Here is a 25,652-nt window from a genome sequence, read left to right as displayed (position 1 = left end):
GTAGGTGCCCAAACCATATAATCTTTAAAATTGACTTGGCACACACATAGACTGATGCTGAGTGAAATTTAATAAAGAGAGTACATACAGACGTTTCGGTCAAAGACCTTCTTCAATGTACTGAACAAAATAATAACAATAAAACGTAATAAATAAGGTATATACAAAATACATGAAATGCATACAATACATAAATTCGTGGTCTTTCGTAATTTCCAGCTGAATACAGGAATAACTGCTAAGGCTTATCATGTGCTAGAATTGCTACTGTCTTATACTGTGCAGTTTAGAGAGAAACGTGCCAAAACTCATGCACAAAAGTTATAAGTGTTATGGAGGACTGTTGTCCTGGTGACCGTGGGAGTGAGGGGTAGAGAATGGTAAATATAAAGCGGAAGAGAGCTTACCCTCTCACAAGTTAATTTGTCCGTTACTCAGATGTGTGAGGAAAAGAAAGGGGAACCTGTAGACGTATATAGAATAATTATAAACCTATGGAGGTCTGTGCTGGCATATTGTACAGATGGGATCACATGACATACCCCTTATAGGCTCCGTCCGGAGTCATTCATGAAATAACATGAACTGTGCAGTATTTCCGCTGTGGAGGAAAAGGGAGTACGTATTGCTTACGAGGCACTCTCCTGTAGGGTACAGTCTGTAATCTGGTCCAGTGCTTACCTATATTGGTCCTCTCAGGACGCGGCATCCACCGCTAGTCCTCTGTGCAGGGAGGCTGTAGTGTAAGTGCCGTGAGTGAGCGCGTTATGAGGCGCGTTACCGGAAGTGGCTAGCCGGAAGTGCCCCTGCGCTGTCAGTATCCTGATTCCTGCGTATCACTACCGCTGAAGTAGGTGGGGCCATGCGTTCCACTGTGAGTCTGCGTGGTGGGGCTGTGCCTCAGATTATGGGAAACAGGACCCGCTCATCCAGGGCAATCCTGTTTTGTGATCTTACTCTGTGACCGATTGCTCTATAATAGAGGTGATCCCTTTGGTGTGAGTTAGATAGAAAAGGTATCAAATCCAGAGTGCGTTAGTATAGCCGATTCTGCGGAAAGAAATAGTGGAGTTAGAATCGGGTTCACAAACATAACGGTACATTTATCAACAATGTTCTGCATTAGAAGGTGGCAATGTAAAAGTCCCATCAGTGTTGTTCCGAAGTCATAGTCCACTGGATACATATATCTTTTTAAGAGAGGAAGGATTGAATGTCATAGTCTCTGTTCATACCCCTTGGGGTCAGAGTTTGTAGTTCGTGTATCCAGTAGGCCTCCCTTTTTTTGAGTAGGCTCACTCTATCACCTCCTCTCCGTGGTGCTGTTACCTGTTCTATCACTTGGAATCTTAATTGGGCTATTGTATGGCCCTGTGTGATGAAGTGGTATGGGATGGGTAGTAGGGTATTTTTGCACCTGATCGTGGACTTATGCTTCGAGATCCTTTGTTTGATGGGTTGAGTGGTCTCTCCCACATAATACAGTCCACATGGGCATTTAATTATGTATATCACATACATTGAGTCACATGTGAAAAAGCCTTTGATTGGATATTCCTTGCCATTATGTGGGTGGCGTATGGTTGTGCCCCTTTGTATGTTATTACACTGTGTGCATTGAAGACATGGAAATGTGCCCGTCTTTAAAGACACTCACGGCACTTACACTACAGCCTCCCTGCACAGAGGACTAGCGGTGGATGCCGCGTCCTGAGAGGACCAATATAGGTAAGCACTGGACCAGATTACAGACTGTACCCTACAGGAGAGTGCCTCGTAAGCAATACGTACTCCCTTTTCCTCCACAGCGGAAATACTGCACAGTTCATGTTATTTCATGAATGACTCCGGACGGAGCCTATAAGGGGTATGTCATGTGATCCCATCTGTACAATATGCCAGCACAGACCTCCATAGGTTTATAATTATTCTATATACGTCTACAGGTTCCCCTTTCTTTTCCTCACACATCTGAGTAACGGACAAATTAACTTGTGAGAGGGTAAGCTCTCTTCCGCTTTATATTTACCATTCTCTACCCCTCACTCCCACGGTCACCAGGACAACAGTCCTCCATAACACTTATAACTTTTGTGCATGAGTTTTGGCACGTTTCTCTCTAAACTGCACAGTATAAGACAGTAGCAATTCTAGCACATGATAAGCCTTAGCAGTTATTCCTGTATTCAGCTGGAAATTACGAAAGACCACGAATTTATGTATTGTATGCATTTCATGTATTTTGTATATACCTTATTTATTACGTTTTATTGTTATTATTTTGTTCAGTACATTGAAGAAGGTCTTTGACCGAAACGTCTGTATGTACTCTCTTTATTAAATTTCACTCAGCATCAGTCTGTGTGTGTGCCAAGTCAATTTTAAAGAGTCCTTAATACCGTTCCTGTCTCCATGACACAAATTTCCTCTTGTGCTGCTGATTGGGGCCGTGATTTGCGTTTGCCCCTCCGTGTTTTCCTCCTAAAGGGAGTAACACAGCTGTTTGGGCTTCTGACGTCACGTCTTCTGATGATCCTGCGTTGGTAGTTGGACCCTCGCTCAAGCTGGAATCAGACTCGGTTGTTAAATAGTCTTTTTTACCTTGTTGGTTTCGCCTTTTTTTAAAACTGCGTTTTCTTTGTCTAAAACTACCTCCACTGTTATATGTAGCCCGGTTGTCTTTATTCAATTTATTCCAATTAAAAATATTACCTGAATCGTAATCATTTTTATCGCGGAGAAATGTATCTCTTTTTCTCTGCTTTATCTCCGCTTGTATAGGGATGAGTTTTGCGTCCAGTTTTTTATTGAATGCTGTCCATTGGCTCTCAGTTAATCTGCTCTGCAGTTCGGACTGTGTCTTAGCGATCTCTGAACTCACCATGTCATAGTTTTTTATATTTGATTTAAGTACTAAATTGAGCAGCTCCTGGGAACATTTCAACATGACTTGTTCCCATTCCATTTTAAGTGTCGCATCGCTGCTGAAATAGGACATTTCTTTCCACACGCGCAGTCCTCTTGGGACCCGCCCATTATCAACATATGATCGTAGTGAGTTATTAGTCCAGAATAATCTAATTTCTCTCTATGAGAGATTAGTCAGTTTAAATTCCAAAGACCTCGTGCTTAGCATATGCACCTCGTCCGCCTGTTCGCACTCCTTGAAGTAATTTACCACATCCTCCCGGCCGGCTTGCAGGCTGACATGCACAGGTGCTACATCTGGTTCCATAATGAGATGTTGAGTATAATCTCAGACCCCGGTACACAACCTCTTACAGTAAGCGTGCTCACTTAGAAAAGGAATTGATCAAAAAAAGCAAAAGAAAAAAGCAAAGTGGCACAGCTCGTATTCAGAGGATATACATCATGGTGTACCGTTAATATGGGGCAAACCCACAGACGTATTGAACAGCGGTGCTTGCGTAAGAGCAAAAAAAGTCTTTCATGAGTGAAAAGCAAGAAGGTAAACGCAGCACTCACCGGCACTGAGGTCAAAATGTTCTCTTTATTGCGGCATATAAGAATACATCTTCACGGCACGGGGGAGTCTGACGAGTGAGCGTGCAGGACGGGACAACAGCCGTTTCGCGCTGAACAATAGCGCTTCTACGGGTCCATGTCCGAGAGTAAGTTACGCAGAGAGAAAAAGATAGGTATCCCCACCCCCTGCGTCAGCCTCCAATCGGACTATGAACAAGGTGCAAAGTGCATAAGAAATAATTAAAACCAATTAAAAACAAGAATTAACAAACTGATTATTGTAGCGGACAACTATAGATCTTTTCACAACAATCCTTATCGCAATTTTTCGCTTCCCAATATAATAAGACTATACTCAATACAACGCAGATCTTATGGTAATATAGTTAATAAAGAACTGTACATATCTTACTAAATTAAATTAAATTACATCTAGGTACATATTCGATCTATATATAGACCAACTAGAATAGCAATATTACCCTTATAAGAATAAAGGGGGCAACTACATTAGATATTTAGCTGCATGATAGACAGAAACAGTTCTATCAAAATGTAAGAGAGTTTACACATTTCTTGCAGAAGACAAATGGTAGTACGCAGGGGGTGGGGATACCTACCTTTTTCTCTCTGCTTAACTTCCTCTCGGACATGGACCCGTAGAAGCGCTATTGTTCAGCGCGAAACGGCTGTTGTCCCGTCCTGCACGCTCCTCACTCGTCAGACTCCCCCGTGAAGATGTATTCTTATATGCCACAATAAAGAGAACATTTTGACCTCAGTGCCGGTGAGTGCTGCATTTACCTTCTTGCTTTTCACTCATGAAAGACTTTTTTTGCTCTTACGCAAGCACCGCTGTTCAATACGTCTGTGGGTTTGCCCCATATTAACGGTACACCATGATGTATATCCTCTGAATACGAGCTGTGCCACTTTGCTTTTTTCTTTTTCTTTTTTACAAAAATGAAGTAAGTTCATACGTTCATAGCACACAAAATTAAGTATTAGATTATAGAAGAGAAACCAATCAGTCATTGGTCTTACATATGGTCTTGAGGCATGGTGTGGTCCGTGTAGGAGATTCCCAAAGTAATGAGAAATCTGACTGAACAGGAGTCGGGTCTGCTTATATACTATTTTGACTCATAGACTTACATTGGTTTCTATTTTTCTATCTCATAACCACATATGGTGATCTACCACTGTGTTCGTAGCTTCTATCATATTAGAAGAAAACTAGTAACTTGCATAACATGCATATTAGTTCTGTACTTTACCTCATTTTGAAATGTAAACATATTGCTTGTGACCTTTACAAGAATCATTTACTATCTCCAAATAGCCAAATGTTGACAGTTCTGACAAGAGCCCTATAGTTATGACATACAGAGAACAGATGTATCTAGCAAAGTCCTCAAAATAACTCAGTCACAAACTAACCAGAATCTCAGCTCGCTAGTTAGACTCTGTATACGTTAAGTAATCTTCTATTTTTTTTTATTCTTGATATATTAATATTTTACCATACCCTCCAAAGTATTGGACATATATCTGCAGAAGTATTGACCTACCGCATGTACTGTACTTTCCTGCTGTGTTTACCTTTGTGCCAGAGCAGGGCTGTTTTGTGTTAAAGTCCCTCCAGGAGATAAGCTTGCCTTGTTGGACTACAATGTTGCCTGTGTGAGCACTGCTTAACACCTATCTGAGCAAATTCCTACAGACCCTTTTGTCTGAAAAATTATGTTTTAAGGAACCTTTTGTTTTTGAGCCTATAGCAGATTAGATGACAATACTTACTATATACTGTATGCTATAGCGATCACTTGTATTTGTGATCTGTATCCATCCATGTTAGCAAATGATGCACTTTTGCTTGGCAAAGTAATGACCACTACGGGGGATATATAAACAGCAACTTAATGACACCACAGTATAAAGTAATTGCTTTTGTATCCTTTCTAGGTCATAATGTTTGAGCATAAATTCTTCTGCACGGATGTACAATGGTTTTAGTCTAAATGAGCACAACAAAATCCATATTGTTTTAAATACGCTGTTTCCAGGATAATGTCTTTTGGCTTATTCTCCATGTTTCCCAATTGGTACAGTCTCGATATTAGCTGTGCTGGCAGAGAGCTTCAAAGTAATTTGTGGATTACGTTTTTATGCTTGGTTCATGGTAGAGTTGTATATCGGGTAAATGGTTGATTTAGGACATACTGTGTGCTACTATCTGTTGTAAAGAAGACTTTAAAATCTGATCTTTGCCAAGTGTACGAATGTAGTCAATATGGTGAGATGAGACTCTGGCCCCCATATAAGTACTCATTAAGCAGGTTACAATAACTAAGAATGAGTCCTAGTGATGAACGAGTATGCTCATTACTCGAGTTTCTTCGAGCATGCTCGGGTGGTTTCTGAGTATTTCGGCATGCTCGGAGATACATCTGGAGATTGCCTGTTTGTTAGGGAATCCCAACATTTATCCAGCTGTCTAGCAGCCGCAAATCATGCAGGTGCGTCGACATAAACTAAATCTCCGAGCACGCCGAAATACTCAGAGATCACCCGAGCATGCCCGGAGAAACTCGAGTAACGAGCATACTCGCTCATCACTAATGGGTCACAAATATACTAATAATGGGTTCCAAATAAAGCCACTCCAGACTGTAGAGACCAAGACATTAGACTAAACACAAGAAATTCACTTTGCATACTCATACTTCCAAGACAGAGTTTGTTAACATATACAGTGCTGCTTAAAAGTTTAAATGTTTCTGCATAAATTGGACCTAGAACTATATCAGATCTCCACCTGAGTCCTAAGAGCAGATAAAGGGAACCAAACCCAACAATGAGTCTAAAATATTAGACTTTGTCTATTAGGAAAATGATGTATCACATGGCTGTATGTGGCAAAAGTATGTGAAACTTTAGGATTAGTAGATATTTTGAAGGTAAAATTAGAGAATGTAGTTTTCAATAAATGAGATGAGTCATTTGTGAGTGGGAGACCTGTTTTGTTTAAAGAACAAGTCTGATCTTCACAACACAGATTTTTTTGGACTTTGGCAGAACAGTTATTGATGCTCATCAAGGTGGAAAAAGTAAACAAAAAAATCTCTAAAAAGTTTGGATTCCACCAAACCAGACAAATTGTGTAGAAGTGGAGGAAATTTATCTGTAGGTATGGTCTATAAGCAGCCTTGAGGAGAAAAGTGTCTAAGGAGCAGAACATTTTATAGACTAGGGTTGGCTGAACCCGCTGATATCAGTGGGAATGACCGACAGTCAAATGTGTCTGGGGGGCCGTCCAGTCTCTTCTGACAGATGATGTTGGGGAAGAAAAGGATCCAGCCTGCTGAATTTCAGTTATAGATCCGTCTGTTCTCTAGAGGTAAGCTAGCTACCGCCAGAGAAGTCTTACAGCGGCCTTCTAATAGAGAACACATATGTGCTCGGCCAAGCAATCTTGTGAACTAGAAGTAGGGAGAGATATCTGTGGACAGCTATATAATGCGTATGGGGGCTTTGAAAGGAATGCGTAGTCAAAAAATGAACAACTTTTAAATAAGATTTTTGTGTTAAAGGGAATCTGTCACCTCATTTTGGCCCAATAAACTGTGGCCACCGCCATCAGGGGCTTATCTACAGCATTCTGTAATGCTGTAGATAAGCCCCTGATGTAACCTGAAAGATAAGAAAAACAAGTTATATTATACTCACCCAGGGGCGGTCTGGTGCGGTCCGATGGGTGTCGCAGGTCCGGTCTGGCGCCTCCCATCTTCATACGATGACGTCCTGTTCCTTGCTTCCTGTTGCAGCTCCTGCGCAGGCGTACTTTATCTGTCCTGTTGAGGGCAGTGCAAAGTACTGCAGTGCGCAGGCGCTGGGAAAGGTCAGAGAGGCTCGGCGCCTACAGTACTTTACACTGCCCTCAACAGGGCAAATCAGTACACCTGCGCAGGAGCCGCAACAGAGGCAAGGAGGATGATGACATCGTATGAAGATGGGAGGCGCTGGACCCAGACCTGTGACGCCCATTGGACCCGAACCGAACCAGGACCGCCCCTGGGTGAGTATAATCTAACTTGTTTTTCATATCTTTCAGGTTACATCGGGGGCTTATCTACAGCATTACAGAATGCTGTACATAAGCCCCTGATGGTGGTGGCTGCAGTTTATAGGGTCAAAATTAGGTGACAGATTCCCTTTAAATATATTTTTATAAAAATGTTGGCATTTTTTTTCCCATACTACAATCTATATGAAAAATAAAAATGAGAAATCTTGCAATTTTCACACAGGCCACTGAGGCTACACTAGACACATACTTTAGGAAGTCCACATACAATTTAGCAGTAATAGACGGATTTAAATCCGGTCATGTGTTTTGAATCATCTAATGAGCATGTGCAAAGGTCAATGTGAAGGAAGGGTAAAGCAGGGTCAGCTGTGACACTGCCTATTGTGAAGAGTGGACCTTGTGTTATCAGCTGTGTATAGAGGTGTTACCATGATTAATTATGGTTAGTCTCTTGAAATATGTAGGTCTGCTTTGCCTGTTTTTTTCACAATGTTTTCTCTGCTGGGATTTTAGTGGCTATCAAATAATAAAGAAGAATTTACTGTTTTAATTTTAGCGGCTGAACAATGACATTTCTATTGCTTATGCAGGTGTGCTGAACAGGAGTGTGGTACATGCCTGGGATAAGTGCAACATCTACATCACATAAGCTTTTTTTGTACATTCATGAAGGTGTTAATGATCAGCAATATGTTTGCTATGTTGTAATGCTCATAATCAATCATAATTACGAAAAAGAGGAAAATTCTTGTATCTGTGCCTAGCTTGCTGGTGGTCAGGGGCAAAGTTGAGGGCAGAGGAGACAGAAGTAAAATTAACAGATCAAAAAAATTGCTGTAAGATATGTGGCAAAAGGCCAACACAGACACAGTCAGACGCACTGGTCTTGTGTGCTAAATTTCCATATGAACAGCATTAAAAAATATAAAAAAATATAAAAGTTTGGTTTGGTAAATGTGTCTGATAATAACAGTTGATAGTATTTTCTTCTACTGAAAGGGGTTTTCCAATCTCATAAAGTGATGATAAATTACTACATAAGTTTATAATCTCTGTAGATCTGAACTCTGCGATCTTGATTGATACATAGAATGAGGCAACATTGATTTCTGCAGTCCTGGTGATCCCCCGTCCTAAAGTGTCCCCAGCCAATAGCCCTGAGCGACATAGGGCTGGCTTTAGGTCCTTGCACCACTGTGTAGCCAGTGATGCCGATAAGCAGGGAAAAATTAAAAAGGAAATAGGGAGACACCAGGATTGCTTCACTTCATTCTCAAGATCATTGCAGTCTCTGAGAATGGACATCCAACAATTATATAGTGATGGCAAATCATAAATATGAGATGGGAAAACCTCTTTAACCTCAACTAAGTTTGAAGATGTAAATAAGATGACCCAGAAATTCATGTTACAAAAGAAAAAGCATCTTTAATCAGATATGGTTATATTTGAAGTCATATACCTGACCTTAAACAAATTACATTTTACATAATTTGCATCATAGAAAGAGAATTTGCAAATACAACATGTTAAAATCTTCCTTCCACTCCCAACTCCGTTATTACCAAGCTGCCAATTTTCTTATGTAATAGGCTGACTTCAGTCTGTGTCAGAGTGTGCTCCATGTGTCGATATTTAATTCGGTAACAATGGCTGGTTCTCTTCGTCCTGGAAGAAAAAGAAAGTCAAACAGACATTATATAAAGACATCAGTTCAACATTTTACCTACACTGAAAAACAGTAAGTTGGGACTAAACATGGAACTGAGGGGAGATAATTCATGAAATTGGAATAAGTAGGTGTGAGATAGAGAGTTTAGATTGTGAGCCCTGACTGATGAAAACCGACAGAATCCTTTTAATAAGGTATATCTCTTTGTAGGAAACAGGTAAACTCTTAACAAGTCAGATATAAAAAGTCAATTATTTGCCTAGTGCAAGGGAGAAAATCCAGATATTTTCTTTAAAATATAGCATGTAAAAACACTCAGCATATAGCACACACAGAATATTGCAACACTACATCACAGGAAGTCTGACTGTCATGAAACCCACCAGTCTTGAAAATGAAAGGGTGCCCCAACTTTTGCATCAATTTCACAGCTTTTTCTTTTTCTAAAACTTTCTGCCTATGGATGGAACTTTATACCCAATGTGAAATGGTCTCTTTAGGTGAAACGAAGAATTTAGCGAAATACACAAACATTGTAAGACTTGTTTAGCTAAATGATGAGCTTTTTTATTAAAATAAATCATAATTTAACAGTTCATCATTACAATTCATTAACTTGACTATAATTTAGTAAAATATATGAACGCCTTCTACTTCTCTTTAAATAAACAGTTTCTAGGGTAGTACATACAGTTTTGATTACATAGTAATATAATGGAGTCAAAAGTACAAAAGTTTAGTCGAAAGGAAACATTTCTACTTTTTTCAATGAAGCTTATGAAGTGATAAAACTTTTAAGCAGATGGAGAGACAGATGGGAGTCAATATCCATTAACCTGCTCAATTTGTGTTGGGAGCTAATTATTTAGTCTCTATAACAGACCGCTTTTTGTTGGGAGCGCCACATTGCTATTTTTAATCTTATATTCCAAATTACATAGCAGGCAAAAAGCGGGTCATTGACTAAAATCTAGCAAATGTTTTAGCAACTTTCTGCAACTATTTTTGTTCCATAAAGCTTCCTTTATATTTCAACAAACACTGAAACTAAATTTTAGATTAAATGCCAGAAGCAGATTTGGCTTAATCATGAAAGTCATCAGGAAAGCCCATTAAGTGTGATGTAATTTGAGTAATAGACTTGAAGGGGCAGACACAATCCATGAACAAAATAAGCGGACTTTACAGAAAATAAAAAAATAACCCTTTTAATGCCTTCCCAACATGTTCATCACATGTTAAGTACAAGTGTATAAAGAATGGTCCTTACACAGAGGGTGGTGGATGTGTTACGCCGACGAAGGCATCTAATCAGTTAGTCAGGGTCCCCTGTGTAACTCCAACATCTTACTGACCTCCCACAAGTTATTATGTGGGTACCAATGGGTTGTCAGGACAGACTGGGACCTACTGAACACACCACCTTAAGGCGCCACGTTAATATACTTTTTAAATCCTGCCGAAAAATAGTTTCAAAACACCAAATTATTATTAATAAACATCTGAGGAATTGTATTTTTTGATTCTTCAATAACCAGTACTACTCAACAATGATTTTTATTTCCATTTATCAATACATTATATGGTATTATAAAATGGTGTCATTAAAGAGGATCTGTGTCCAGACTTCACACTACTGCATACATATTTTTTAATAGATCACTTAAACCTGACGAGTCTGGTGTTGTAACATTGATAAGCCACGTCAGAATGACTGTACAGTACTCAAAATGAAAATCGGAATTTTACATGCCAAGCCAAAGAGTGAAAAATCTCATGAGTCCAAGTGTATTCAGTCTGCCCACACCTGGCCTGACTGACAGAGATCTCAGCAGCAGCAGGAAAAAGGGACAGTGAGGACCTGTCAATCAGGCACATTGGGTGGAGACCGAATTTCAACTTTTAAAGAGAATTATACTGATATTATGGCAAGGCTTTTCAAAGTCAGTAGAACAGCTTCATAAGATCTCCGAGAACTACAGTGGCATGTAAAAGTTTGTTCACCCCTGCGCAAAATTACTGTTATTGTGAACAGTTAATCAAGTTGAAGACGAAATGATCTCTAGAAGAGCTAAAGTTAAAGATGACATACTTCATTTGTATATTAGGCAAAAAAAATATATTTTTTCATCTTCTACGTTTTTAAAATTATAAAAAGGAAAATGGGCAGCTGCAAACATTTGGGCACCTTTGGATATTTTTTGTGCTCAGATAACTTAACTAGCCTGATAAGGTTCTGGCTTGTTCACGATCATCATTAGGAACAGCCACGTGATGCAAATTTCCCAGCTTTATAAATAACCAGCCTCCTCTAACCTTGTGCCAAAACACAGCAGCCATGGTTTTTTCTAAGCAGCTGACTAGCACTCTGAAAATAAAAAAGTCACAGGCCCACAAAGCAGGAGAAGGCTATAAGATAGCACATTGTTTCAAGTTGCCCTTTCCTCAGTTTGAAATATAATTAAGAAATGGCAGTTAATAGGAACAGTGGAGATCAAGATAAAGTCTGGAAGACCAAGCAAAATTTCAGTGAGAGCTGCTCGTACGATTTCAACAGAGGCAATTCAGAACCCCTGCTTGTCTTAAAAAGACCTTCAGAAAGATTTTGCAGACTCTGGAGTTGTGGCATATTGTTCTACTGCTCAGAGACAGGTGCACAAATAAGACCGATATGGTTAAAATAGAAATCTTTACCCACAATGATCAAAGGTACCATTAGGCATGGGGGTGGATCAATCATTATCTGGGGTTGTGCTGCAGCCAATGGCACAAGGCACATTTTACGGGTAGAGTGAAAAATGGATTCAATGAAATTTCAACAAATTTTTGATGCAAACATAACACCATCTGTAAAAAGCTGAAGATGAAAAGAGGATGGCTTATACAAATGGATAATGACCCTAAATATGTCAAAATCCACAACAGACTACCTCAAAAGGTGCAAGCAGAAGGTTTTACAATGGTCCTCACAGTCCCCTGATCTGAACATCATTGAAAATGTCTCAAACAAGAGTTGTATTCAATGGGAAATTCATAGTTAAAATTCCGCCACTGTGAATCAACTACATTCTCCTGAAATTCATCCCAGCGGCAGCGCAGTATTTTAACCCTGCTGTTCTGTTTAGATTTCACATACACTTGTACTGTTCCCAAATAAAGTAAACAAAAATTAAAAAAAAAAAAAAATTCCCACAGAGAGTACCCCCCTAATGACGAAAAGTCAGGGAGCCTCAAGTCTCAGAATCACACGCTGAATTTTTATAACATTATAGAATTTCAAAAACGGTCATTTTTGACCTAACAGAACAGCAGGGTTAACTACGAATTTCCCATTGAATACAGTACTTTCTCTGGTCATTGAAGACCTGTGGATCTGCAGCAGCCGCTATGCTCTTATCTCATCCTAACCAGGTGAACAAATTTGGTATATATTCTCTCCTGTGTAACATAGATAAGACCCTATTGCGCTCTGTCTCCCCGTTATCTTGCAATAGTTGTCAAACAAGAGTTGAAAGACTGTTGGCTGGCCATAGAAAGAGTTTACAAGCTGTGGTACTTGCAAAAGGAGATGCTACTAGGTACTAGCAAATTGTTCAAATTTGACCTGTCATTCAAATTTTACAAAACTTGACACAGAACAGTCTTGCATTGAATTGATTTGATAATTTCTACCCATATGGCTATGATGCTGGAAAAAATAAAATAGTTATAGTTCTTGGAGGGAAAGGGTGAAATCAAAACATGGGATTTGTTATAAAGAATTATTTAGGAATGCTTAGATCTTCATAGTAAGAACATATCTGGAAAGCCTGATACAATACATTTGGTGTCACATTAGATTTAGAAATACAATCCTTATATGTCAGCTGCACCTTCAAGATATAGTAACGTGAAATATATCTCCATCTGAAAACTAGCTCTGTTCATCGGAATAAGATTATTTTAGCAGCAGCTGAATAATTTTACAAACGGATTAAATGGACAGTCACCACTCCTGAATATGTCTTAACATCTAATGTGATATGTAATTCAAGAAACAATGCTAGTTTATTTTATCATTCCAGTATCATCACAAATGTGGATTTTTAACGTACCATATTGATAATGACACTATAATTGACCATATCTGCTATCTCATTCCAAACCTAGGAGATACAGAGAAAACTGATAAATATATCTGGCCAACTGGACACTTTCAGGATCAATACTACAGATCTATGAAGAGTCCTTGTGAGCTGGTAGCATTGATCTCTTTCAGGTTGTCTTTAAGTTAGCATCTTCTACCTCGATGTGTCATGCAACAATATTTCTATTGATTGTACAGAACACCCTGCAGTTAGACATATTGACTGTGCTCTATATATAGCGGTCATGCTTGGCCATGCATGATTTTCATTCTTCGCTCCTTTCCATTTTTTGTAAAAATAATTAATTTGAGGGAGTTTATTTGAATTTGGAAGAATATATTCTGCCATATAGCACTAAACAAAAAATTCAGCAGACCAGAGGAACCTAGAACATCTAGAAAATAGCTTAATTTCAGTTCAATAAAAATGTTTGACAAATTTGCTCATTTGAAAATATTTTAAGAATCAAAGATGATTTTGATACAAGACAACCCTACATCAGTGGTCCAGAGGTCACACTTGTCACACCATAGTGAGGCTGCCTGGTAATAACGATTGCCTGTGTCCATGTAAAACAATTACTGCTGAAAACCGTAATCAGACTTAAGATGATTTGATTTGTTTTTATAATAAAATAATATTTTATATACAAAATACTAAAAGTTTTTGTTTTTCTTTTTTTCTTTGTTGATTCTTTCTCATTTTTCATAATCCTCTTATTTTCATTTTCAGATCTGTAACTCAAAAGAATTGTCTGATGTTAATCACATTGGGCTTTTCATAACGAATATGTTCGGGACAATTTTTGCTTCAATGAAAAAGTCTAAATGTGCCACCCCGCTAATTCATCCGATGTCTCCCAATGGGTTTGCAATGTTTGTCGTCTCTGTGCCCATCTTTGACTACTTGTATTCATCTGCATCTTTTGCTGATTTTTTGTTTCTATTCTAAACTTAAAAACATACAAATCCCATGGCTGGACGGTCAGTGACATTGTGCCAATTTATAGGAATGCTGTAGCTCAGTATCTGGTCCGTTACATACCCACTGTAACTCATTCATTACAATAAATCACACAATCTGTATGTAAATACTGAATACAAAACCTATATATACTGAAAATCAAGGATGTTACAAACTATTTGACTTTTACCTAAATTATTCCCCGGTGAGGCTCTGTTGATGGAGAGTCAGAGATGCTCAATATTAGTATAGCAATAATATTTGGTGTTCTGCAATGAGCAATGTTGATCATACAAACCTTATACCCGAATTTCGCAGTTGTAGCAAAATATTACTACTCAAAGTGGTTTCTAACTTATATGAGTTAAGTATAAGCGCTTATTAAATTTAACCTGCACTAAAAGTAATCGGCACCGATAGGAAATACAATTCAATTGTGAAATAATTAGAAACGAAAACAATTATTAAAAAACAAAACCCTGAGGTACAGATATAAATGAACTGCTACATGAAGGTCAGATTGTAAAAACGAATTATATAAAATGCGAAAATGAAAAAGTATATGACATAAGAACTAATATTGATTTAAATGTTATAATAACCCTAAAGCGAACATACTCTTAGGTCTCATTCGCCTGGCTTTGTAGCCCGTACTATGCCACAAGGTATACCAGTGGTTCTGTACTACACAGAAGCTGAACCTTTCTGTGCCGCTGTACAGTACATCTGTTTGGCACTGTATTCGCTCTTGGAAGCAACTCATGACCAGAAGTGGCATCATACGGAGATATCAGCTGATTGCTCCAGATTAGGAAAAATGGATCTGCATTGAATAACTGATTGGGTTGACTTATGTTTACAACTTAGTTCAAGAACGAGTTGCACATAAGTTTTTCTGCATTTGTACAGCAATCCCAAAGTAGCTGTAGACCAAATAATGCCATAAAATAACAATTGGAAGTGCCCAGAAACCTGTAAACTGGTACCTCACTATCCAACCTGTTGTGCAATCATGGATAGAACTTCATTCTAAGGGGGACTGATCAAAAAAGAAAAACATTTTTTATATGTTGTGTTTTGTCAGAAACTTTAACCCCCTCACCTCTCCAAACAACTTATCTTTGTGTAGCCTTTAAAAAGATAAGCTAGTGGATCCCTTTTTGAACCCAAAACTGCTCCAGCAGTGAAAATAATTGTGTTTTGAAGTTAAGTCTGGAAGTGCACTGGGGCGTGACGATGCCCTTCCATCTGTATTCCCTGCATAGCATGACATTCTACATCACAGACAATACTACTACCTTACAACCATTACTTTAATGAAAATTACTTAAAAAAGATTGTCAGTGCAACACCATAACTAATTCAGTACTCCACCAACAGCAGCACGGAACCACCAATATATCACTGCTTTACACTAGGTGCCTACCAAGGAGAGCCTCCCACTAAAGGCGTAAGCCAAGAACCCCTATGTATACACTTCTTTACCTTTATATATCCATGCCTGCGCTAGGTAAGAGTGATCTTCTGATGAGAATGTAAGCTAAATACTATTGTGTTATACACCTGATGAACCTTTGAGACCATCAAAGGGGAAACGCGTTGAGTTTCATATTTAGTCGTATTTATTCATACTGGGCATCATATATAGGTTTTTAACCATTGGTCTGGATTATCTTATACAGCATGACTTATCTTGAACCATATATACTGTACGTATTTCATACAGCATGACTTCGTTTTACTCATATATTTTGGGGTGCCTTTAGGAAACAGGCAGAATTTACACATGTGATACTGCCCGATCCTGAGGTTCATGAGGATCAAGTGGTACTAAATATGCACTTGTCACATTAAATATTATAGACGTTTGCACTGACTGGTGGTTACACTTTAAAGTTATAGGTGCATATCGCTGATTAGTTTATTTAATTTTGTAGATACTATTCAGTATGATGGAAGTGCTGTATCTGCCATTTAGAGAAATTCATACGATCATTATGCCATTTTAGCTAGTAATTCGTGATGAGATAGCATGCTCGGATAAGGTGTCATCCGAGCACACTCGTGTCCTAATCGAGCATTTTTGGTGTGCTCGAAAAAAGAATGCTTGAGTCGCCGCGGCTGCATGTCTTGCGATTGTTCAACAGCGACAACACATGGAGGGACTGCATGTTTGTTGTTTGCTCTGGGTCTCGGAAAATGGTGACATTTTCATTTTATTTTTTTATTACTAACTTTGGATGTTTTTTCACTACTTAAATAAAAAATAAACTAGACATGTTTGGTATGTACAAACTCATAATGACCTGGAGAATCATAATGGCTGGTCAATTTTAGCATTTAGTGAACATGGCAAAAAAAAATAAACAATCGTGGAATTGCACTTTTTTTGCAATATCATCATATTTTGAACTTTTTTCCCCATTTTCCAGTACATGATATGGTAAAAGCAATGATGTCGTTCAATAGTACAACTTGTCCTGCAGAAAATAAGCTCTAACATGGCTATATTGATGGAAAAATCTAAAAGTTATGGCTCTGGGAAGGAGGGGAGTGAAAAACGAAAACTCAAAAACTGAAAACCCAAGGTGGTGAAGGGGTTAATATTGGTGACTATAGATTCAGAGAGATATATACTTTTTATGTGGGTAATATATCTTTATTTTTGTTAATTATGTCACTGTATTATTTATTTTCATGTTATTATATATACAGTGGATACAGAAAGTATTCAGACATTTTGTATTTCTTCCATTTTCTTACTATTGCACCAACAGTTGTCTCCTGCTCAGCCAGCGTCTTACTTATGGTTTTTTCGCCCATTCCAGCTTTGTGTAGGTCTATGATCTTGTCCCTGACATACTTATAAAGCTCTTTGGTCTTGCCCATGTTGTAGAGGTTAGAGTCTGACTGATAAATTGAGTCTGTGGACAGGAGTCTTTTATAAAGGTGACTATGTAAGACAGGTATCTTTAATGCAGGTAACGAGTTGATTAGGAGTGTCTAACTAGGGGGCCAGAATTCTTGTTGGTTGGTAGGGGATCAAATACTTATTTCTCACTGCAAAATGCAAATAAATTTATATAGGTAATTTATACATTGTGATTTTCTGTATTTTATTTTTGATATTCTATCTATCAATGTTAAAATTAACCTACCCTTAAAATTATAGACTGTTCATGTCTTTGTCAGTGGGCAAACTTACAAAATCAGCAAAGGATCAAATACTTATTTCCCCCACTGTAATAAGTACTAAGACCCTGATTCCTAAAATAGTTTTAGCCAGAATTACGGTGTAAAACTGTATGAAATATTACAAAACCTTTTTGAAATGTTGCAAAATCTTGTGCCCAGCTACATCAACATTTTGAAAAGTGGCCTGAGATTTGCGGGGAGGAGGGATGGCCAAGTATGGCCATTCAAACTTATCATAATTGACTGGTTTGGATGACATTTCTTGTGGTGCACAACAGCTGAAAGAAGCACCAAATTCATCAGCAGACACAATTTTTTATGAATTTGATGCATCTTGCTCCACAAATATTATCTAAGGTCCTAAGTATCCTACGCTCTCAGATGAACAACATTTTTGGTATTACTTCCATTTAAAGTAAAGTAAAATGTGCTGTCGTGTAGCATTAAGGAATAATACTATAATTTACATTTACCTGAAATCAACACCTCTGCATTATATCACATCAAATTCAAGACATTTAGATATTATATGTCTAAACGAGCAGAAATCCTGGCTCTAAATTATTTAGTAATTTTCTTTAAAGTGAAAAATCTCCCTGTCCATTTCTGTAGAGCAATAGTATTGACAAAAAGACCTTTCAGGAAGCATAGAATTCCAGCCCGTCAGCACTGCAGATATAAATCCAAGTGGGTATAAACAGAATTTAGTCCATATAGGCCTTTAATAACAACACATCCCAGACGCATATAGAAAGCTTTTCTTTCAATGAGAAGATTGATTTTTACCTTTCAGAATATCTGTTCCTGGGGAACTTCTTCCATTAACAAAAATGAGAAGATGACATACCAAACATAAATAAAATATGGCAGGTATCCTTCTGCCAATTTGTGGCCTTAGCCTGAATGCCTATATTTATTTGACTCATCACACTTACTAAATATCACAGTAGTCATTTTATTGCTCTTCTGACTGTAAAGGTGCCCATACATATCTGTGGATTCTGTCAACTTTTGAGCTCTTCACATGACTGTATTTTTGGTCTGAGTGCTGTTGGTGGAAAAAATGGACAGCACTCGGACCAATGTTATTCAATGGGGAGTGCAGATGAGCAGTAAAAAAAAAAAAAAAAAAAATCGGACTCCATACAGAGCCACAGTATAGCATCCGATTTTTGCAGATGCATTGCAATTCTGTAACACAGAAAACTAGAAATGGTCTTGTCAGATTGCGTACAAGCTGCACATGGATGATAAAAATTGTCCCAATTTTGTGGATGAAACTCTGAACCATTTTTTATAGGCTGGTGTTAATCTACCCTTAATGGCATGGGGGCCTTAAAATGTATGTAAAGAAAAATCATTCAACTAATATGCAAAGTACTACCTGTCAGTAAATAGGGTACCAAGCTAATGTAAATGATATCAATAATGTCTCAAAGTGCTACAACTAGTGTTGAGCGATACCGTCCGATACTTGAAAGTATCGGTATCGGAAAGTATCGGCCGATACCGGCAAAGTATCGGATCCAATCCGATACCCGATACCAATACAAGTCAATGGGACTCAAGTATCGGACGGTATCCCTGATGGTTCCCAGGGTCTGAAGGAGAGGAAACTCTCCTTCAGGCCCTGGGATCCATATTAATGTGTAAAAGAAAGAATTAAAATAAAAAATATTGCTATACTCACCTCACCGAGGGAACCGGCAGCGTTGTTTGCTTAAAATTCGTGCGTTTACTTCCTTACGTGAAGTCCCGGCTTGTGATTGGTCGCGTGCCGCCCATGTGGCCGCGACGCGACCAATCACAGCAAGCCGTGACGTAATTTCAGGTCCTTCAGGATTTTAAAATTACGTTCTGGCTTGTGATTGGTCGCGTCGCGGTCACATGGGCGACGCGACCAATCACAAGCCGTGACGTCACGGGAGGCTGGACACGCGCGCATTAAAATGCGCATTTAATGCGCGCGTGTCCAGCCTCCCGTGACGTCACGGCTTGTGATTGGTCGCGTCGCCCATGTGACCGCGACGCGACCAATCACAAGCCAGAACGTAATTTTAAAATCCTGAAGGACCTGAAATTACGTCACGGCTTGCTGTGATTGGTCGCGTCGCGGCCACATGGGCGGCACGCGACCAATCACAAGCCGGGACTTCACGTAAGGAAGTAAACGCGCGAATTTTAAGCAAACAACGCTGCCGGTTCCCTCGGTGAGGTCCAGGCTGCGTCGGAGAGGTGAGTATAGCAATATTTTTTATTTTAATTCTCTCTTTTACACATTATTACATTAATGTTGTTTCGATACCGATACCCGATACCACAAAAGTATCGGATCTCGGTATCGGAATTCCGATACCCGCAAGTATCGGCCGATACCCGATACTTGCGGTATCAGAATGCTCAACGCTAGCTACAACTAAAGGTTCTCCTTATTTTGGCCAATTTACTTTTTGGAGAAATGTTCTTTGATAATAAAATCACAATGTTCTTCTGCTGGAACCCGCATTGATCTTTGTATTCAATTTATAGTCAGCCCTAGAACTGGGGAGGCGGAGTGCACAGGGCCCATTCAAATCAATGTACTCTCTGTGCAGAATTTTAGTGAAAATATCACCTTCTACGGATAGCACTTTTATCTTTAATGGAGTATAATGGTCTTTTTCAATGAACTTTGCACAAATAGTTTCATTCCATCTATTTTTGCTACCAACAGAAGAATAGGCTTTCTTTGGTTATCATTGATTCTCTTCACTTTGTTTTCCTTCCGGTCAATAATATTCTTAAATGCCCTCACCAACATCAAAGTTCAACGTCTTGAATATTTTTTTTGGCTGTATCTCTTTATATTCCAGAATTCATATAAATATAGAGCCACAGGAGAAAAAAACAAGATAACCTAACAACCTTTTTATTAATATGAACAATTAGATTTATTTCTTAACCTGTAGATCGTGTGTTGTTAATACCCGATTCAGGTACTGTATAGGGGTAGAATATAAACAATAACACTGCACTGCTAACTATCCAGTCATTAATAATATTGCACACAGCCCTAAATTGAGCAGGTTCCATCTCCGGCCACTTTATTTTTCCACAGCCTTTTTCTAAATTCAACTACTTCATAAATAGCCAATAATTAGCACCAACAAATGTATTGTGTAACAAGGTAGCAGTATTTTTTTTTCTTTTTCTTTACAAATCTGGGACTTCAATTGAAACAACATAAAATAAATGTATTTTATTAACCCCTCTAAACTTGTCTACATTCATATGAAAATTAATAAATTAATTAACCAATATTAAGAATAAATGACATTTTTAATGCTTTAGTTGGTACATCTCTACTGACTCCACCCGAAAAGAGCTCTGACTGGCTGGATAAGCCTGAAAGAGGGGCATGAAAAAATTAATCCAAACACATCTTATGAAAATCTAATCTTTTTGGTTGCTAGAATAATGAATACCATAACCCTAACATACAATTAGTTTTAATCCTTTAAAGGGAATCTGTCACCTACTTTTTCGTATATAAGCTGCGGCCACCGCCATCAGGGGCTTATCTACAGCATTCTCTAATGCTGTAGATAAGCCCCCGATGTTACCTGAAAGAAAAACAAGTTATATTATACTTACCTGGGGGGGCAGTCCGGTCCGATGGGCATCGCGGTTCGGGTCCAGCACCTCCCATCTTCATACGATGACATCTTCTTCCTTGCTTCCTGTCGCGGAACCTGCGCAGGCGTACTTTATCTGCTCTGCTGAGGGCAGCACAAAGTACTGTAGTGCACAGACGCTGGGCTTCTTGGACCTTTCCCGGCGCCTGCGCACTGCAGTACTTTGCTCTGCCCTCAACAGGGCAGATAAAGTATGCCTGCACAGGAGCCACGACGGGAAGCAAGGAAGAGGATGTCATTGCATGAAGATGGGGGGCGCCAAACCCGGATCGCGACGCTCATCGGACCGGACCGCCCCCCCCCAGGTGAATATAATATAACTTGTTTTTCTTATCTTTCAGGTAACATCGGGGGCTTATCTGCAGCATTACAGAATGCTGTAGATAAGCCCTTGATGGCGGTGGCCGCAGCTTATATATGAAAAAGTAGGTGACAGATTCCCTTTAACACCCAAATACTTGCAGTGTCCATCATTGGGTGCCTCCCTCTGTTTGGTGTGGACTCCGGCGCTAGGGGTGTCAGGGTTAAGGGTGTGGTTAGGGTTACAGTTGAGATTAGGGATAGGGGTGTGTTTGAATTAGGGTTTCAGTTATAATTGGGGGGTTTCCACTGTTTAGGCACATCAGGGGCTCTCCAAACGCGACATTGCGTCCGATCTCAATTCCAGCCAATTCTGCGTTGAAAAAGTAAAACAGCGCTCCTTCCCTTCCGAGCTCTCCCGTACGTACAAACAGGGGTTTACTCCAACATATGGGGTATCAGCGTACTCAGGACACATTGGCAACAACTTTTGGGGTCCAATTTCTCCTGTTACCCTTGGGAAAATACAAAACTGGGGGCTAAAAAAATAAGTTTTGTGTAAAAAAAATATTTTTTATTTTCACGGCTCTGCGTTATAAACTGCAGTGAAACACTTGGGGGTTCAAAGTTCTCACAACACATCTAGATAAGTTCCTTGGGGGGTCTATTTTCCAATATGGGGTCACTTATGGGGGTTTCTACTGTTTAGTTACATCAGGGGCTCTGCAAATGCAACGTGACGCCTGCAGACAGTGCCGTATTTAGCGTTTCTGCTGCCCTAGGCAATTTTCGTGGTGCCTCCCCCATTGGTGAGTATGACTAATGCAGATCCTGTCGGCAGTGACTTAGGCTACTTTCACATCAGCGATTTTTGCCATTCGCAGAAGATCCGGCAGTTTTTCTGCATCTGCCACGTAGCAGATCACTTACGGCAACACTGCGTTCGGCCTCATTCATTCCCTATGGGACTTGCAGACATATGCGGCACTTACGGTTTTGCCGCGATCCGGAAAATGCGGTACTTGCAGCAATGGAAAAAAAAGTTGCTAGCAGTGTTTTTTTTGTCTCACCGCAAGTGCAAAACCGCAAGTGCCGCACATGTCCGCAAGTAGCCATCACTACCTGTCCCTGCACCTTGCTAGCTCATCCCTAGCATCCCTCTCTGACCTAAAACTACACTATAAAGCTTAGAAAAACAATTTATTAACTGACATATTCCTACGATAATGATGGCTCCAGGCTACGGCGTAAGTGCATTGTTTTCCCTGTGGAGGGATTCTGGAAGACGGCCGCCACAGGCGGCGCATGTGCAGATTGAGATCACATCTGGACCAAGATCCGAGTCTTCACCTTCGGTGGCCCACAGCTTCAGAAATATGTCCGGCAGGAAAGCAATGCACTCCACTTAGCTCTTACCGCCAACATTGGGCCCGCAGCTTTGCACCGCTGTGACACCCCCTCCTCCCATTCAGGGCCCGCTGCATTGTCCCACTTCTGCCACTGCAGACTTCCAGAGGAAGGGGGCACAGTATGCACACACACAGACTGCACAAGGGGGCACAGTATGCACACACACAGACTGCACAAGGGGGCACAGTATGCACACGCAGACTGCACAAGGGGGCACAGTATGCACACACACAGACTGCACAAGAGGGCACAGTATGCACACACACACACACACAGACTGCACAAGGGGGTACAGTATGCACACACACACAGACTACACAGGGGGGCATAGTATACACACACACAGACTGCACAGGGGGGCACAGTATGCACACACATACATAAACTGCACAGGGGGGCACAGTATGCACACACATACATAAACTGCACAGGGGGGCACAGTATGCACACACATACATAAACTGCACAGGGGGCACAGTATGCACACATATACATAGACTGCACAGGGGGGCACAGTATGCACACATATACATAGACTGCACAGGGGGGCACAGTATGCACACACACAGACTGCACACACCCATCACAAGCCAGTGCCACCGGCGCCCAGCAGTCTCCAAAGAGCAGTAGAGCAGAGCCTCAGCAGGATAACCCCGCAGCAGTGTGCCGCTAGCCGGCATGAGCGCCTCACTTCAAGCCGAGGTATCGCTCTGGCTCAGTGTCCTCCACTTACCTGTCAGATCCCAGGACCGTCCTAGCCAGCTGCGATCTGGACTGGGGGCTCTGTGCCACTCTGGATCTCCTCCTTCCAGTCAGGTGAGTTCGGCAGACACTGACTGCACACAGAGTGGGCGTGTCTGGAGAGCAGGGATGCAGCTGCCGACACCCGGCCTTTAACCCAGCAAGCAGCCAGAAGCTGGGGGACCGTCCCAGGGGCATCTGCACCCTGCGCTCCAGCCCAGCCTGCCACTGGTGGGATCCGAGACCCCCACAGCAGCCGGAAGACAGGTGGGTGGGCGGGCCGACACAGGACTGTGAGGCAGAAACTGAACTTGGCGCATCAGCGAGGAGGGGGTAGGGCTTGCACTGTGACTTGTTTCCGTTTCCGGATCCAGATCCCTGTGTAGTACACGTGACGGCGCTGTATCTGAGACCCCCGCAGCAGCCAGAAGACTTAGGAGGGCGGTAAGAGGGCGGGGGAGGGCGGGCGGACCCGGACTATTAAAAAAAAAAAAAACACCTTGCCTTGCTCAGGTGCTGCCTCCCTGCATCTTGCCGCCCTAGGCACGTGCCCTCAAGTGCCTAGTGGCAAATACGGCCCTGCCTGCAGACCAATCCATCCAAGTCTGCATTCCAAATGGCGCTCCTTCCCTTCCGAGCTCTGCCATGCGCCCAAACGGTGGTTCCCCCCCACATATTGGGTATCATCGTACTCAGGACAAATTGTACAACAACTTTTGGGGTCCAATTTCTCCTGTTACCCTTGGGAAAATACAAAACTGGGGGCTAAAAAATATTTTTTGTGGGGAAAAAAAGAATTTTTATTTTCATGGCTCTGCGTTATAAACTGTAGTGAAACACTTGGGGGTGCAAAGCTCTCACAACACATCTAGATGAGTTCCTTAGGGGGTCTACTTTCCAAAATGGTGTCACTTTTGGGGAGTTTCAATGTTTAGGCACATCAGTGGCTCTCCAAACGCAACATGGCGTCCCATCTCCCATTCCAGTCAATTTTGCATTGAAAAGTCAAATGGCGCTCCTTCCCTTCCGAGCTCTCCCTTGCGCCCAAACAGTGGTTTACCCCACATATGGGGTATCAGCGTACTCAGGACAAATTGTACAACAACTTTTGGAGTCCAATTTCTTCTCTTACCCTTGGGAAAATAAAAAATTGGGGGCGAAAAGATGATTTTTGTGAAAAAATATGATTTTTTATTTTTACGGCTCTGCATTATAAACTTCTGTGAATCACTTAATAGGTCAAAGTGCTCACCACACATCTAGATAAGTTACTTAGTGGGTCGACTTTTCAAAATGGTGTCAATTGTGGGGGGTTTCAATGTTTAGGCACACCAGGGGCTCTCCAAACGCAACATGGAGTCCCATCTCAATTCCAGTCAATTTTGCATTGAAAAGTCAAATGGCGCTCCTTCGCTTCCGAGCTCTGCCATGCGCCCAAACAGTGGTTTACCCCCACATATGGGGTATCGGCGTACTCAGGACAAATTGTACAACTTTTGTGGTCCATTTTCTCCTGTTACCATTGGTAAAATAAAACAAATTGGAGCTGAAGTAAATTTTTTGTGTAAAAAAGTTAAATGTTCATTTTTATTTAAACATTCCAAAAATTCCTGTGAAACACCTGAAGGGTTAATAAACTTCTTGAATGTGGTTTTGAGCCCTTGAGGGGTGCAGTTTTTAGAATGGTGTCACACTTGGGTATTTTCTATCATATAGACCCCTCAAAATGACTTCAAATGAGATGTGGTCCCTAAAAAAAAATGGTGTTGTAAAAATGAGAAATTGCTGGTCAACTTTTAACCCTTATAGCTCCCTAACAAAAACAAATTTTGGTTCTAAAATTGTGCTGATGTAAAGTAGACATGTGGGAAATGTTACTTATTAAGTATTTTGTGTGACATATCTCTGTGATTTAATTGTATAAAAATTCAAAGTTGGAAAATTGCAAAATTTTCTAAATTGTCGCCAAATTTCCATTTTTTTCACAAATAAAC

General features: G+C 40.4%; 1 protein-coding gene across 2 annotated transcripts in view; it reads right to left on the bottom strand.

The window, feature by feature from the left end:
- Positions 1 to 8,984: 8,984 nt before the first annotated feature.
- FARS2 (phenylalanyl-tRNA synthetase 2, mitochondrial) overlaps positions 8,985 to 25,652 on the bottom strand; it is a 468,718-nt gene continuing 452,050 nt past the window's right edge. For both annotated transcript variants that reach the window (XM_077269812.1, XM_077269811.1), the window contains exon 8: positions 8,985 to 9,244. In XM_077269812.1, the coding sequence (XP_077125927.1) occupies positions 9,106 to 9,244 (139 nt within the window). In that variant the 3' untranslated portion in view covers positions 8,985 to 9,105. The remainder of the gene's footprint in view (positions 9,245 to 25,652) is intronic.

Source organism: Ranitomeya variabilis, chromosome 6 (assembly GCF_051348905.1).
Source record: "Ranitomeya variabilis isolate aRanVar5 chromosome 6, aRanVar5.hap1, whole genome shotgun sequence".
In the NCBI taxonomy this organism is placed as follows: Eukaryota; Metazoa; Chordata; class Amphibia; order Anura; family Dendrobatidae; genus Ranitomeya; species Ranitomeya variabilis.
This window is presented reverse-complemented; position numbering and strand designations above follow the sequence as displayed.